Genomic DNA, 15,804 nt, shown 5'->3' with positions numbered 1-15,804 from the left:
ACGGGGTACCTTCATTAACCGGCTGACGAATGAACATTAATAAGCCGGCTATCCACGTAAAAGCATGTGCATGAGACGACTCGTGGGCTTCTTTGATGAAATCCAAGATCTATGTTTATCCCGAGCATCCTTTGATCGACTGACTAGGACTCCAATTTTCTGGCAAACGTTGTCGATGTATTTTTGGTGCTAGCTTGTTGGTTAACTTAGAATGATGGTATCTTGAGTAATTATTGTTACACGTATATTTTAACAACTTAGAAAGACGAAGAAGTACGAGGTAGGAATAGAAAATAATTGTTCAGTGGCTAAGAGGAATCAGATGGAAGCTAGCAAAATGGTTAAAACTTATAAGAAAACGCTAGAGATTGGTATGTTGTTAATTTGAGAGCGTAGCCCGAGGGAGGGAACAAGAGAGAGCATGTTCCCAGAGTTTCTCTCCTTCCTTCGAACCTCCGTCTTCGTCCAGCTGAACGATGCAGAGCCCTCCAAGAATTCTCTTTCTCTGTCTGGAAGCAGAGTCGCCATCCATCTTCATCGGCCGACAGCGCGACGGGCGGCGTTTGCCTCGAATGCTCACCAAGGAGTTTTCTTCTTCTTCTTCTCCTCCTCCTCTTCCTCCTCCTCCTCTTCCTCCTCCGCTTCTGTCTCCTCCTCTTTCCTTGCTCTTCCTTTTTTTCCTTCCCTCGTACCACTTTGAAATATTCTCGTTTTGCCCTCTTACGCTCGTGTGGCAACAGCTAACCTAACCCTTTGATATTATGCCTGCTGAGAGAAAGAGAGAAGGAGACAGAAATACTCGCACGTCGACTCCAGCTGTGGTTCTCTATTCGTTCGTGTTTCTCCCTTTCTTCGTTGCTCCCTCGGCAAGTACAATTAATATTCTTGTTCGGGATTCGTGTACCGCCACACCGAGCGCAGATCATGTCACGGATATCTGTAAGGTATCTATCATACACGGAACTGCGCCTACGAACTGGCGGTCGAGCTTTTTTCTTCGCTGAGCAGGTATTTTTGTTTCAAACGAAGCCCTGTAAAAACCTCAACCGCGTGCCGAAGCAGGTTGCACACGGCGTTCATTAAATATCTCGGATAGCAGGTTCAAGGAGGCCGTACGTAGGCTAACGAAACGTCTTGCGTCGCGTTGCATCGCTTCGCCATGGCGCTGTCGTCGCTTTGGTCCCTGTGATATACATATCTCGGTATTTAGTAATTAGTTTGCCACGGTTATCCAGATACTACGATTATAAAGCAATCATGGACATCTTGGTTATTGATCCAAAGATTAAATTAAATTCGTAGCGCTGTTAATTAGCGACCATATCTTAACCTTAAAACTTTGCGTTGTACTGACGCAACCGCAAGTAGTATCAGATCCAGTATCAAGTAGACATAGAAAAAAAAACCGACTGGAAACGCGAAACTAACGAGAAACGTTGCTGGTTTCCGTGTTTCAGAGAGGAAACGAGGTCGACAAACGTACACCCGATACCAGACCCTCGAGCTAGAGAAGGAGTTCCATTTCAACCGATATCTCACCAGGCGGCGACGCATCGAAATCGCGCACGCGCTCTGTCTGACGGAGCGACAAATCAAAATTTGGTTCCAAAACAGACGGATGAAATGGAAGAAGGAGAACAAGACGAAGGGTGAACCAGGCTCGGGCGACGGTGACACCGAGATCTCGCCTCAGACATCACCACAGGGTTGAGAGAGTCCCGAGGAGTGGAACTTCCAAAGAGGTCTCATCTCTCTCAGGGTCGTTAATACCTTGTTTCCAGCACTACCTCCTCCCCATAATACACACCCCCTCACGCCATGCCACCCCTGCAATATCCGAAAAGGAGTCCCCACCCAAACCACCCTTGCTCCACATACAGCAATGACGCTTATTTTGTCGTGTTAATCAAGTTGCTCGTACCAAAAAAATTGAGAAGACAAAGGATAACGCGTAGAGACGAAAATTAATTGAACAACACGGAAGTGAAGATGTGAACGGGACACACACGAACGAGTCGAATGAAGATTTATAAAGATCCATGATATCTTCTAACAGTAATGTCGTGGAAATGGAACGAAGATGAAAGGAATCGGACAGGAGGAACGGATCGGATCGGATCAGATCGGAAGAAAACTGGATCACATGCTAATCAGAACCGCGTTAACCTCTATTACATTTAATCGAATGTAATTGTACTAAAGCCTATAATGATAGGGATGAGAGAAAGAAAGAGAGAAAGAGAATGGGAGTGAGAGAGAAAAAAATATATACGTACTTTAAAATGGCGGATACACGTCCATAAAAATTATAGCGCGAATGTTTGAAAATTAATTGTAAAGTAGAGAATGAATGAGCCCAATGAAAGCTTGTAAAGTGATACATATATACATATAAATATATAAATATATAAATATTATATACATATATATGTATGAAGAAGAGCAGCGAAAATGAACCAGAGAGACAGAACGAATGATGAACGAACGAGTGCAAGAATCGTGCGACGAATATATATTTACCGCGTGGAAAAGAAGAAATATACCTTTAGGGAAGCGTTTTATTATTTATTCTCTTACGTCGTACACGCGTAGAGTCGTAGAGCGGTTAGTTTAAAATAGTGGACGAAGGACGATCGTCCATCGTGTCTCTGTTTAGCGAGTAGATCAGAAACGGTTTAGTGTTCTTTAGAGAGGATCGATCGTTTAGATAGTTACTTTATATTTTTTTTTTTTTTTTTTTTTTTTATTAATTTCGACAAATACCGCGGTGGCTCAGCCAGAGGGTTGCTTAAGGAATCAAGAACGTGCCAAGTGTGATTCTTCGTTGCCGGAGGAACAAACGGAAAGAAAAAAGTGAAAATCGGTTGCTTGCACACTACATCTAATTTAATTAGTGAAAAACAGCGGAAGAAAAAAAAATCTACGAAGAAAAAAATTAAGCGAGATTAGATCACTTTGTCGTGGAACCAGTGAAATCTTAGTGTGTGCTATGCAATTCTTTAAATTCCAGTGATTTGTTTGGTGATCGATCGGATCCAACAGTTTCGGCCAATCGGGGAAAAGTTGTGAACAAAACTTGTCTTGTCCGTTAGTGTGTTCTGAATGAAAGGGAAAAGGACACACAGTGTTTCAGGAGTGAGGAGGCCTTCGGCGGAGCAGAAGTCAAAACCCACCTGACATTTCTTCATCACAGTGTCATCGCAAGGTCAGTTATAAAAAAACAAAAAAAAAAACAAAAATGTTTTCATATTTATATTTACACTTCCGTGTATGTTCGTGTCCTATCAGATATTTTTTGGCATTCTTCTTTTTTTTTTCTCTTCTTGATCGCGTGTATGTACACTGTCTGAAGAACGTGTCAATGAAAGACCCTCTTATAATTTGTTCTCGTCGAGTGTACAGCTACGAAATTACGGGTATATTGCATCGCTGTATAATTACGCTCGCGCGAGTACTATCGTTAACCAAAAGTCTATTGCGGCTACTCGAAAGAAAAGGACTATTCATTTAATTTTTTGTACACAGTATATATCATATTTATCATTCTGCCGAAGTAAAATGCATTTCATAATTCGTATCAAAATCTTTCGTATGTTTTGATATTCTACCTTGGTAATTATTGTTGTAAGTACCTTTTCTTTTGAGGTAAGCCGTATCGCGAAGCTGTGTTTCGAAACAGCAACCAAGAAATCGTGCAACCGTGTTCGCTGCGTTTTTCTGTTTCCTTGTAAATATTCAAAGCAATGACGAAACAAGAGAGAAAAAGAAGAGGCGACCCCGGTTAAAGAGATCCTCGATACGAACGACCAAAACCCGAGGAATCTTGCAAGCGAGTGGTCATTGAAAATTTACTGCTGCTCCGCACGACACGAGGCCAAGTTACCAAGTGATGTAATTCGTAGCGTATTTTTGGAATAGGATGCTTTCGGCATGAAACCGCTTGGCACCTTAACACTAGCTCCACCGAGTAAAACTCTATAGAAAATTCTGTTTCACTATTTATGGTATCTCTCCTTGCTCTAAATTTGTTATAAACAATGATTCATTTAGAGACGTAGCATTATTCTGTTAACACTGTCATGGCTAAATTTCTATTAATGAATTGAATTTCCATTACTTAAGAATTTCATAATTAACGCGTTGAATACCATGGGGATCACTGGTGATTGGTACTCTACTTGCAAGTGGCGCCATGGGGGTTACTAGTGACCTATAATAATAAAATTGTATCACATAATTTGATAGGTGAAAAGTAATCATAAGGTAGAGTTGAGAAATTAAATTCAAAAATTGAACAGTTGCCCTCCATTTTCTTCATCGTTTAACTCTTAATCATTCCAACTAGTTAAATTTCACCAGGGAATTCCCATGGCACTGGACGTGCCAACGCGTATCACTAGTCAGTCTGTGATTCCCCGTTCTTGTTTTCCCTTAGATACTTAAAAAAAGTAACTTGAATGCGTTTAGGGTGCCAAGCGGCGAACAAACGCGCACCATCTATCGGCCCGATCAGTGAAGCTCGCGATCTCGATGACGGATCAACGATGCCGCGCGTCGATCCTCACGTGGTCGCCGACGTCGTCGCATCCCCTCTCGTAAGGGCCGACGCGTCGGAAAACTGCCGCGGCGAATTCTTGTGCTGTGTTGTAAAACTTCATAGATCGACGTAATTTAGTTTATACACCTTGTATACACGCAATCTACGATATACGTAAATAAACGATAATTAACGAATACGTAATTATGTATAAACGACGACAGAGACGAGGACGACGACTATGACTACGACGAGAAGATGAAGTATTTAGAGACAAACGAATAAAAAAATAAAAAAAAATTATATAGGTATATATATGTATATTAAGAAGTGAATCTAAAGATCTCACGGGTCCGAGGAATACTTTCTTTAGACTCGTTCCCACATTAACGAGAGATAAACAAAGAAGTAAAATGATCATGGAAAGATAAAAAAAAAGAAATAAATAAAATGGGAGATACATATATGGAACTGATATACGTAATACATGGTCCAGCTCGCGCACGCGCATCGATTGAGCATCAGCCGGCCATTCTTTCTCGAGAGATTTATTTATGTATAACTTTTTGTCACGAGAAGCAACGAACTGTGAAAAACGGAAGATCGTCGACGATCGCTCGCTGTCTCCTGTGAACGGTTCTTCTTTTTCTTTTCTTTTTTTTATTGTTTGGCGAGTGGGAGTATGGAAGAGAAGCCCCGAAACCCGCACGTTTACGGTCAGGGGTCGTGATTCTAAATTGCTCGGGCAAATTGGCGTCAATTAAGCTCGATAACCCGTCGAGGGGCTTCTTCGCCATCGCTGTAGGTATGGGTTTTCGTAAAAGTTTCAAGGAAAGAGGAACACCGACGATAAATAACGAACCATCATCGGTCCTCGTCTTGATCTACTTATCTTTTTTATTCGTACACTGAGTCGGAAAATAGTTTCAGTCATAAAAAACTTATCGTTTACATTGAAAACCACTTTGGCAAGAATTCGTGGAAATTGCGGATTAATTATGTTATAAACACTTGCATCACTGTCGCCGAAATAGTTACATGGACAGCAGTCGTTTGGCACCATACAAAAGTAAAAATGAAAATTAATGAGAAACGATTGATTTCTGTATCTAAAAAGACCCATTGACAGTCGTGTAAGTGTTAAACAAACGGAATGTACCTTGATTTTCATATCTCCATCGCACATTCATCGAACTGTCAACCATGAGCATTTTTAGTTCCACGTTTCCCCGTCAACGGCTTTGTCTGTCAATGCAAAATTAATTCCTTCTTGTTCCTTCCATTCAGAGATCTAGATTACGTATCGCGTTGATTAGTAAGCTTTCTCTTATTCTCGTCTAGAATCAAGGCCCTTGAAATATCGATCACGATTTATAAAGATCACAATACATCGATTCACCTCACACGATTCGGTGATTTCCTATTTTTGCATGATTTGCGGTTGGTAAGCAACGCACGCGTTAATATTCTGGCTACATTAATCAGCGATACCATCTATGTAGGCCAGATATACCGAGGCGTAGGGTGCGGCTTTCGAGACAAAGGAAGTATTTATTGGCCTTGCATCACACTACCGACCCGTTACGACACAAACTGGGGTCCACAGTGCGAGCAAAATTTCACGCATAAATGCCTGTCTGACAAACTATTTTCCAGACACTTTTCCTGACCACTAAGGGTTGGCAGCATTAATCTCTGTCAAATGTTTGATCATTGATCTTTAATCTAACTGAAGTGTGAAGTTAAGGATAAGCCTGTCTACAAGTTGCCCTGATTCAAAGCGGCTCTCAGGACAGTGATGTCAGAAACGGTAACATCTTTCAATTTCTTGAATTCCATTGCCACTAGTGCAAATCATTGCCGCCAGGGCAAGCTCTTGGACAGCGCTGACCTAGGGGTCCCTAGGGAGAGCCCCATTCTTATTTCAGTTCTTTGTGCAATCCTGTTTCTATATGTAGTTGTGAACTAGGTTTAAGTATAACTATCCTTCTTCAACAACTCAGCCTGCCTTTAATTCACACTCCAGTTAGGCTATAACTCAGTGACTGTAGCTGAATGTGTTTGACCAATTGGTAAAAGGGCGTTCACATTGTTATGTCTCAATTCGTGTAGCACGCACGTTCTCGGTAGAAAGTGCAAATCGATCTCGATGATTTTTCACCGATTCAAGGTTCAGTTTATTACGCATAAAGCGAGAAATTCATTCGATCGCTACTAGTGAATTTATCATCGGTATTTCTCTTACTAGCAATCGTTCGTAACACACGAAGAAAAATAAATTAATTGTGCAATAATCGCGTGGCTAACCACGAGGAGAAAAGTTTCGAACCGCGAGCGATCGCCGGGAACACCAATTCTAGCTTAAAATGAAAAAAAGAAATTTTTGTATCCATTGGATAGCGAGCTACTACTAATATAGAGTAAATATATATGTGTATAAATGCGGTGAAACTGACGAGGGGAAATAAAAAAAGAGGAAATTCCTAGCGTGAACTGGAATGTGTAAAATGCAAAATTATATATTTTATCTTTACTCTTATATAGTCGCGTAAAAATTTACGGATATATACGTAATTTGAAAAGAGAAACAAAAGCAAAAGTGGACAAGCGAGTAACGTGATTGTATGTAGAGTTAAAAGCGACGAAGAGAGGAAGTGGAATTGTTAAAGAGAAAGAGAGAAGTGAAGAACAAGAACAACAGTGCGTATGTACGAAGTGAGTCACTAAGATAGCGTTTAATCGATAAGGTTTACGACTAAAGCCTAACTCTTAAGATGATAATTAAATAGAATTAAGGAAACGGGCATGTCGGTTGCAGCGGGCGGGGACGGTGGTTACAGAAAAGAAGTAAAAGACATTTAATCTAATTCACCACAAATGATAAAATGGGCAACGCGCAATTAAATAATTAAAACATTCGTGGGGTTTGCGATCGTGTATATAGTCAATGTGTCTATTTGGGGAGCTCGCAAACACCACTTATGAAATCTACATTAAACACGATAGTAAGTCCTAATAAAAATGGTCTCTGCAGATGGGGAAACCCTCTTTATGAATATTTATTAATTTATATGCTGTTTTAATGCACTTGCCAGGTTGATTCATGTCTCTGACAGTCTACCAGAATACCAATTGTGTAAATTAATATATGTCATAATTGGCAAACAATAAAACCACGTCCTCGCACGCCCATGCGCCGAAGAGTTCCTGACTGCCTGTCACTCTCCAGACAGGTGTCGCTAGTTTCGTATACACCTTTATAGGTACTGTATATCTTACCTAAATACGTAAAGAAAAGAAGAAGAAAGGAACAGTAGTCCATCGCCTCTCTACTTTCAGTCAACGCGATCATCCATCGCTCGGAATATTGTAACTTAAAAATCTCCATTATGTCCTACAAGTCGATTAGCCGTCTTTTTTACAATACGAAAGAAGATATATATTAAAAAGTGAGCAAAAAGGATTAAAAACGGTCTACAATTTCATACTGATAGAATGGAAGAAAATTTTGGTACACGTTTAATAAAGTCACAGGTGCCGCAATGTCCATACGTAACTTTGTTCACTATTTTTGATTGGTTTTATTTTTGAAAACGATCTCTTTCGTCTCAGACATACATAGAAACACTCATGTTTTCGCGTAGTATCATTTACATAAAAGGAAGAAAGCAGTATCCAAAAGCCTCCTTTGTTTAGGTGTAGCGTTAAATCGTCCGGTCATTGCACATCCGTTGCATTTGTAAATACACCAGCGTAAATTGTTTTTTCAAGATGCAGTCGTCATTGTTACACACATTTCTTCAAATTCGACAAGAGTTTCTTATAATTAAATAATGTTCCGCCTCTGTGAAGACTGATACCCTACAATAGCGCATCCTTATAGTTCGTTTATTGTAATGAGTTTGTAAATTCGAAACCAAGAATATGTACTTTGTACTTTAGAAATTCTATCGGGTCGAAAACAATAGTACTAATTTCAAATTTGCTACCATTTTCCTTGAAAAATGAATGTCTCGCGCCATGGGTTGCGCTGTTACAGGAGAGGAAGCATTGTAAATAATTGCCTCAAAATAGCGTGGAAAGTTTTTTTTATCGGCGGGGCAATGTGAAAGGCGACGTCTGACGTCGCGGCATCGAATCGCGAACCGCGACCGCTGTATACGATACCGCGTAGGTAAAGTAGGTACCTGTTTAATAGACTAAAAGAAGATTACAAAGTAACGGTAGCAGAGAATTAATTAATTACTATTTATTGATACGGTACTGTAATAATATACGAACAAAAAATCGTCGCTTAGGGACGATTTCGACCCTTATGTAAGAGGTTCGATTGTCCTGTAACCGTGACGAGAAGATAGAATAAAAGGATGACAATATTTATTAAGAGCCGCAACGTTGTCGTCACCAATACGTAGTACTTGTGATTAAAATTAGGTTTTTAACCTGATTATTTATTTATTTATTTATTTATTTATTTAGTACTTCTACTTTCTTATTTTTTACGCATTGATAAATTCGATTTTGAAAATTTTTGACCCAAGTTACTGAGAAGTTCAAATTCATTTTTTTCTACCCTATTTTGGTTGTACACTCAAGTCATCAGTACTACGTGAACACATTGCCCCCGACCGAACCGATGGAACATCCCTTCACACACACAAAGACCGGATACAAGAACACATTCGTTCAAAGCGGTTACGCGATGCGGAAGAATGAAGAAAAAGAAAAAAAGAAGTAACACGTTTAGATAGAGGTGTGCCTAGCCAGGTCGAAAAATGATGTAGGCTACACACACCACTTAACCGAAGTATATAAGCGGAAACAGAAGATATAAATAAATGAATCTATATAAATAAATATAAATATGGAATATAAATATAAATATAATAGTATTACGAATTATGATAAACGTATATAATTATTTTGTAGTGTCCCGCATTATGTAAACTAAATGTACACATGAGGAGAAAAAGAAAATGGAGTATGTCAGCAAACGATGATGATGATGATGATAATGATGGCGACGATGGTGACGATTTAGGATAATAACGATACGATATTTGCAATGACAAACGATATGCACCGCGATTGAGCTATGTATTATGAGTAATGACGACGACAACAAAGACAATGACGATGACGATGGGAAAAAACGATAATAGTATTATAACGCTATCATGTCGACAAGTCTAAACCGTATTGTATTATATTATATAAGAGTCTGTCCATATTAATAATAATAATTATATTAATTATAATAGCTGTGTTTGAAAACGAGAAATAAATTGTGGTTGAATATGAAAACGAATCGAGTGTCAAGATCGATGCGAACAATTGACGAACCGGATGTATAAAATACATTCTTCTCAACATTTCGTCTCCGTGTCTGATCAAACTTTATCGATCACTCATGTGGACTGGTCTGAGGGTTTATTCAATCCCTCTAAAGTGTTTCTTTTTTTTAGGTTTTCAAGTTTATTCATTATCGTAGAAATATTTATTTTATTAAGTTAATTGTCAGATCGGTTTGTAAGGGTCGTATCGACCCCGATCTCGGTTAAATAAACGTCGAGAATGACATCGATTCAGAGGAACGGTCGATGCATTTTCACGGTCGACCGAAAAATATCACGGTCGGTACGCCACTGGGACCCTTCAGGAAAGGTTGTCCGGTAACCCGAAGGTTGCATTTATACGAATTGTGGCGGAAGGAACCATTGTATAATCCAAGATGGCCTCCACCTCGGAGAGGATTATTATTGGCTAATACGAGGCAAGAGGCTCCGCCTTGGCTCACGGCTCGTGACGGGATGATTTATTGGGATTTCTGTCTGTTCGCCCCTGCGCTGCAACGAACATACCGTGTGCCTAGCTTCTAGGCAGTTGGTATGCCTGGCTACGCTGCGATATTGGATTTCAACATTTCACCAAACTACCTGCAGGCAACGGTTTCTTCTCGACCGGGACATCTCCATTCTCCGCGTCCACGTGGAATTCTATGCGTTCCTGACTGACCTAATTTCCGTTCACGCTTTGACTTCCCATAGGAATGGGAAGCTGCGATTCCTTTGTCCCACGAACCAATTTTCTTCTGGTGAAAGATTCTTGTCTGCAGATTTGCCTTCTGTCACTAAGGATTTCTCATTTGAACCCTAAGCGTCACCATAACTGTGGCTCAACATTGTAAGGCAAAGGGTTAAATAGGGGTTACATTTCAACCGATTCTCTTAGATACAAAATAAAAGATCGGTAGATTTGGATGAGAAATAACGTCTCAGTCGAGCCCATGAGTTGTTTGGAAATGAATAGTAGAGTTTATAGTTGAAATTTTTTATGGGGAAGAACCTGGGACACGATTTGACACCCTTCGAAATATGTACAAACACGTGGTCGACACTGTTTCGTTGAATAATTCATCAGGTAAGAAGATTCTCAAAAAGAAATCCTGAGACTTTCTGGAGTAAAGACCTAATATTAGGACATTAATTCTCGAGGTTCAATTTTCGATGGAGTTGTTCTGTAGCCTAAACGCAATTTGTATTAAGTTCATAGTTCTTATGGGTCAATCTCGCATGGACAACTCAACAGTTTTCAATCCTTTCATTAAACAGATGAACATTTTTCATGAGCATCCAGCAGAATCATCAACCAGTGAGTATCAAAACCATCCACCGATCTAAAGCTTCGAAACCCGCGCTGACCTTTGCCAATTTCGTTGTTGCAGGTGCATCCAGGTTGTTGAAGATGAGGGACGAGGTGAAATAAGGTGAACGGAAGAGGAAGGAAGACAAGGGAGGACGAAAGGAAGCAAGAGAACGAGAGACAGAGCAGAGAGCTAGCTGGCAGGTTAGAGAGGGGCTTGGTGGGAGGATGGCGGTCAGAATTTATGGCCGCTTTATCACTTTACCGGCCTTGCCGCGTCTCCTTTAGCCGTGAGGAGGGCAGGATCTCACGATGAACTTTGGCACTCGACTTCGTTGCACTCGACGAACGGTGAGCCCCCTAACTTTATTGTTTACTCGCGTTACGCCCTAGAGAAATCGCGCGTACACCTGTTTCCTTCTTTCTCCTCTTTCGTTTCTTTCAATGAATCCTGTCTATCGAATGGGAATTATGTAATCATTACACCATTAGATGATAATTAAGACCATTAGTGTTTTGCGGTTATATTCCGCGCGTCTTTCCTGTAGCGTACGTAAGAATCCGTTAGCGCTGATTCGGTGCAAAATTTACGCGAGCGCCGTTTGTCGCCGGTGACGCGGTACGACTGCATAACGCATAAAGTAACCCCCATTAACAGACCATAAATTCAATCCCAGCGGCACCGTTGTTATGTATGAGCGTCGTTAGTGTTAATAGAGTGTTAATTGCTCCTATACCGCTCTCGATTCTGTTCAGGACGTAGGTGACGGAGTCGGTGATGGTGGTAGAAGGCGAGACGGACGAGTCGGCGAGAAAGAGAGAGAGACGAAGGGCAGAGAACGAGAGAGACACCGGGGCCATAGAGGATTCTCAGTTGCGTGCTGTCCAAGCTACCCGTCTAGCGCCGTGGCTACTGCTGTTTTGCATAGGGAATACATCAATTTTCGGCGCTTCCCGCACGCTGATCTCTCTCTCTTGATCTCTGACCACCCTCTATGCCCCCCCCCCCCTGCCTTCGTATTCTCTGCGCCCACCCCGACTTCCGGCACGCACAACTTCGCGTCAACCTACCTTCCACCCTGTACACCGCTTCGTGGCTAGTAACTGTAACTCGTATCGAAGATAATTGATATCATCGGGGATAGTTGTTCGTCTTGCTCGATGAACAGGATTTTCGATGGCCACTGTTGCGCTTCCGGCTCTGCTGATGGTCAATTTTGATTTATTACCCTCGAATCGAGTGATAATCCTGTTGTACAGGATTCATGGTTGTTTTGTGACGACCCTGATCATTTTGCTATGATTCTTATCATTTTGAAAATTGACCAAATAGAGGCAAGGATTTTGAGGCCTTCATAGTTGGACTCATTATATTTTCTCTGATATTTACGGTTGTATTTAAGATTGACAAAATTGACTTTGGAAATCTATAAAATGTATTTGAATATACTCAGTATAACATCTGATCTACTAGAACTTCAGCGAAGCGGATTATAGGGTTGGACCATCGTCGAAGTATTCGAAGTCGAAGCCGAAATCGAGGAAAACCTTGCACCTCGGTCGGGCATCATTCGGTGTCATTGTAGAGAGGAAAAGCTAGAATACATAACGTAGAACGGGACATAAATCAATAATATCGCCGCTCCCTCTACTTCCGTCCTCCCCCGGGACGCCCTCGTCCTCCTGGCCGAGCAGCACACCGTCTCTCCTCCGCAAACCACCGAGCGACGCCGGCGTCTCTCTCGCAATCAATGTTCGTGTCTAAAGCGTCACAAACAATATATGACCTCCGATGTTCGACGATTAATACGTCCTGTCGCGTGCGCGCCTGCGAAACTATTTCCACGACTTAATTAACAAATCAATCGGCGTCCCTCGGCAAAGTAGCGAGAAATTACAGTAAAATTTGTTTATCAGAACCTGGCAACTCGATGCCATCGGAGCATAGAGTAACAGTCCTAGCCGTCGTGTAAGGTTCTTAGTTCAGAATCATCCAGGATTTTGTTGGAAAAGCAACTTTCACCGTGCCCTGGGTATCCTATTATACCGTTAAAGCAAAGTTACCAGTAGAAGGGTGGTTGACGAGGAAGCCACCCCCGGCTTCGCGGAGTTTCGTGCTCTGTACGCGTCGTCGATACGGAAAGGCTAAATGCAAAAGCTTGTAAGGGGAGATGGTCTCGGGTTCCGACAGGCAAACAAAACATCCTCGCAATTAGCCGTATATTCCGATGACACTGCTGTAGTATTCCCTGGAGGAAGGCGGAGAGACGGGTTAGTCGAGTCCGTGGCACGTTGGAAATTTCGCCTCGTCCAGCTTTCAACCCCATCCTCCTTGACCCTTCACCGTGGACGTTTGATGAGATACTCCGAGATGACCTTGCTTCCCAAAGATATTCAAGATAGCATAATACCTTTACTGTCGCTCACTCGGTATCGCGTGCTAAATCGTCGATGCTTAAACAGATAGTACGCAACTTTGAGTATTAATGGGTTACTTAAGTAAAAAGCACACAGATTTATGATTTCGAAGATTGGACGTGTACAGTTGGTAGAAAGGTGGAACAGGAAGTGGAAATTCGTCGAACGAAATTGAAAAGTGGCCGGGAGATATGCCCACGAACGAATATATCGGTAGGCAGATGGATGAGGAGCGGGTTCGAACGGGGAATTGAAACGGGCAAACAGACGTAAAAAATACCCGGTGAAGTCCGATCAACTGAAAACTGCTTGTATGAGCTACCAATGCATCGCCTCCTTTTTTTTTCTTTATCCACGATTTCTGTTTCTAAAAGAGACGTCATTTCAACGAGATATGCATGTTACAGGAAATGTCTGTGTTTCGTTAATTTTTTATTTAACATGAAGTTTAATGATTGCCTCTTTTCATTAGAACAGCGGTTCTCAATTTTTTCCTGACCACCAAAACCATCATTGAAAAGTTCCAATACCACCGCTAAGAATATGTTAATATATGCTAAGACAATTTGACTGACGAGTATTTTAATTGTTTCAGGTGATGCGTTTTGGAAATTCAGCGAGTTCAACGTTTTGGCTTAATGACTGATGACAATGATTATGGGTGGAATGAAGATTCAACTGTGAGCTTCAAATTTTGGATCAATCTGGAAAGCAAGCAAGTTGCTGAAGCAAAGTGGTTAAGGGTGTGGCCTTTAAAAAGTGTGTTGGATAAAATGGAAACAGTTACTCTATTGAACACTAATTATTTATAAAAACTGATGTTTTGGAACAGTGTTGGATAAAGTGAAAATACGAGTTGAATAAGTAGACATATATTCGATGAATTTATCATAGCTATAGTTTATGATAATTAACAAAAATTATCAGTATGATAACAACATTGTCGACAATTAAGTGTTAAGTTAGTACTATGTCCAACACAAATGTACTATTTTGTTGCTACAAGTAATTCATAGTAACATATGCTAAAATACATTAAAAAGTTTTGCAGATATCTAAGAAAGAAATTGTTCTCCATTTACCAGCACTGTAACCACGTACCAATCAACGTCTCCATTGACCATTAGGTTTCCATCAGTCATATTAATTAAGCTACGACTCTACAAATGAAATTATCATTTTCCAAAATTCATCTCCAACACTTATATGCAGGTGTTCACCGCACTCTTGATCTCACTGGAAGCAAATAGTACGCGGATCACTGCAAACACCTTGTGGAAACTGAAACCAAATGGAGGCTAGAAACAGGAATCGTCGCGAAAACCTTTCAAAACTGGCGCCGTTTTCGAGGTAGCTGGCAGCCATTAGGTTGCCCCGTGTCGTGACATTCGAGGGAGAGGATGATGGTTCCATCGAGTAGGTAGTGCCTAGACGGGGCTCCACCCAGCACTTAGTTCACGTCGTGACTGTGGCCCGGGGCACGACCGTTTCCAGGGTACAGTCACGCCCCTGCCCTGCCAGCACCGTGCTCCGATTCGTTGGCCCATATCTCATCTGGTCCATCGCATTAGCCTAATCTGCCAACTACGAGAGAATAGAGGGGCGAACGAACCCAAAAAAAAAGGGAAAAAAGAAAAAAAAAACAGAGAACAAGTATAACAAAAACGCGGCCATCGATGGTTGCCCCGCCGACGTGAAATTGCACGGTGAGGTGCTGCCCTCTTCGTAGCCGAACCGCGGATACGACCGATCGATTTTTTGCACAACGCGTCAAAAGAACGTGTTTCTCTTAAATTTCTGAGGTATTGTTTGTTTCGCGACATCGGGCCCTTTTTAGGGACACCAGGACCCAAAGGGTTCGACGATTTTTCAACGATCTCATCGTTCCTAGAAGCGAACAGCAGACGATGGGCAGCGCGGATATCTTGGATCTGTACAGGTAACTTGGGTTTGGAATTGAATCTTGGGGTGGATTTTGTTCTAAGGGGTGTAAGAGGGTTTTTTGATCAATTTTGGGGTAGTTTCATCTCGTAAATTAGTATGATGAAGGATAATGATGATTTTTAATACTCTGATAGCTATGTGCTGAAGTGTTCATAGGTTAAGTTCCTAATTTAATACAAATTTTCATATTTCGTTAATTAATTTATTACAGTTCGGTTGGAATATAAGAAAAAAATACTTAAATCGTAAGGGGTTAAATTGTA

At 41.2% G+C, this 15,804-nt stretch overlaps 2 protein-coding genes across 10 annotated transcripts in view; both read left to right on the top strand.

Moving 5' to 3' along the window:
- Nucleotides 1-2,748, top strand: part of LOC117605533 (homeotic protein antennapedia-like) — a 109,750-nt gene extending 107,002 nt beyond the window's left edge. For 6 of the 7 annotated variants that reach the window (XM_034326966.2, XM_034326960.2, XM_034326964.2 and 3 more), the window contains one exon: nucleotides 1,458-2,748. In XM_034326966.2, the coding sequence (XP_034182857.1) occupies nucleotides 1,458-1,711 (254 nt within the window). In that variant the 3' untranslated portion in view covers nucleotides 1,712-2,748. The remainder of the gene's footprint in view (nucleotides 1-1,457) is intronic. The other variant, XR_004581725.2, reaches the window with a different exon arrangement.
- Nucleotides 2,749-3,075: 327 nt separating this feature from the next.
- LOC117605531 (uncharacterized) overlaps nucleotides 3,076-15,804 on the top strand; it is a 94,028-nt gene continuing 81,299 nt past the window's right edge. The window contains exons 1-4 of one of the 3 annotated variants that reach the window (XM_034326955.2): nucleotides 3,076-3,205; nucleotides 11,149-11,188; nucleotides 11,262-11,530; nucleotides 14,193-15,536. The gene's annotated coding sequence lies outside the window, so the exon portion shown is untranslated. Of the gene's footprint in view, nucleotides 3,206-11,082; nucleotides 11,189-11,261; nucleotides 11,531-14,192; nucleotides 15,537-15,804 lie in introns of all 3 variants that reach the window. The other 2 variants (XM_034326956.2, XM_034326957.2) reach the window with 2 other exon arrangements.

The sequence above is a fragment of the Osmia lignaria genome, chromosome 14 (genome assembly GCF_051020975.1).
Source record: "Osmia lignaria lignaria isolate PbOS001 chromosome 14, iyOsmLign1, whole genome shotgun sequence".
Taxonomy (NCBI): Eukaryota; Metazoa; Arthropoda; class Insecta; order Hymenoptera; family Megachilidae; genus Osmia; species Osmia lignaria.
Note: the sequence above shows the minus strand (reverse complement) of the source record. Positions and strands in the feature narration are given on the sequence as shown.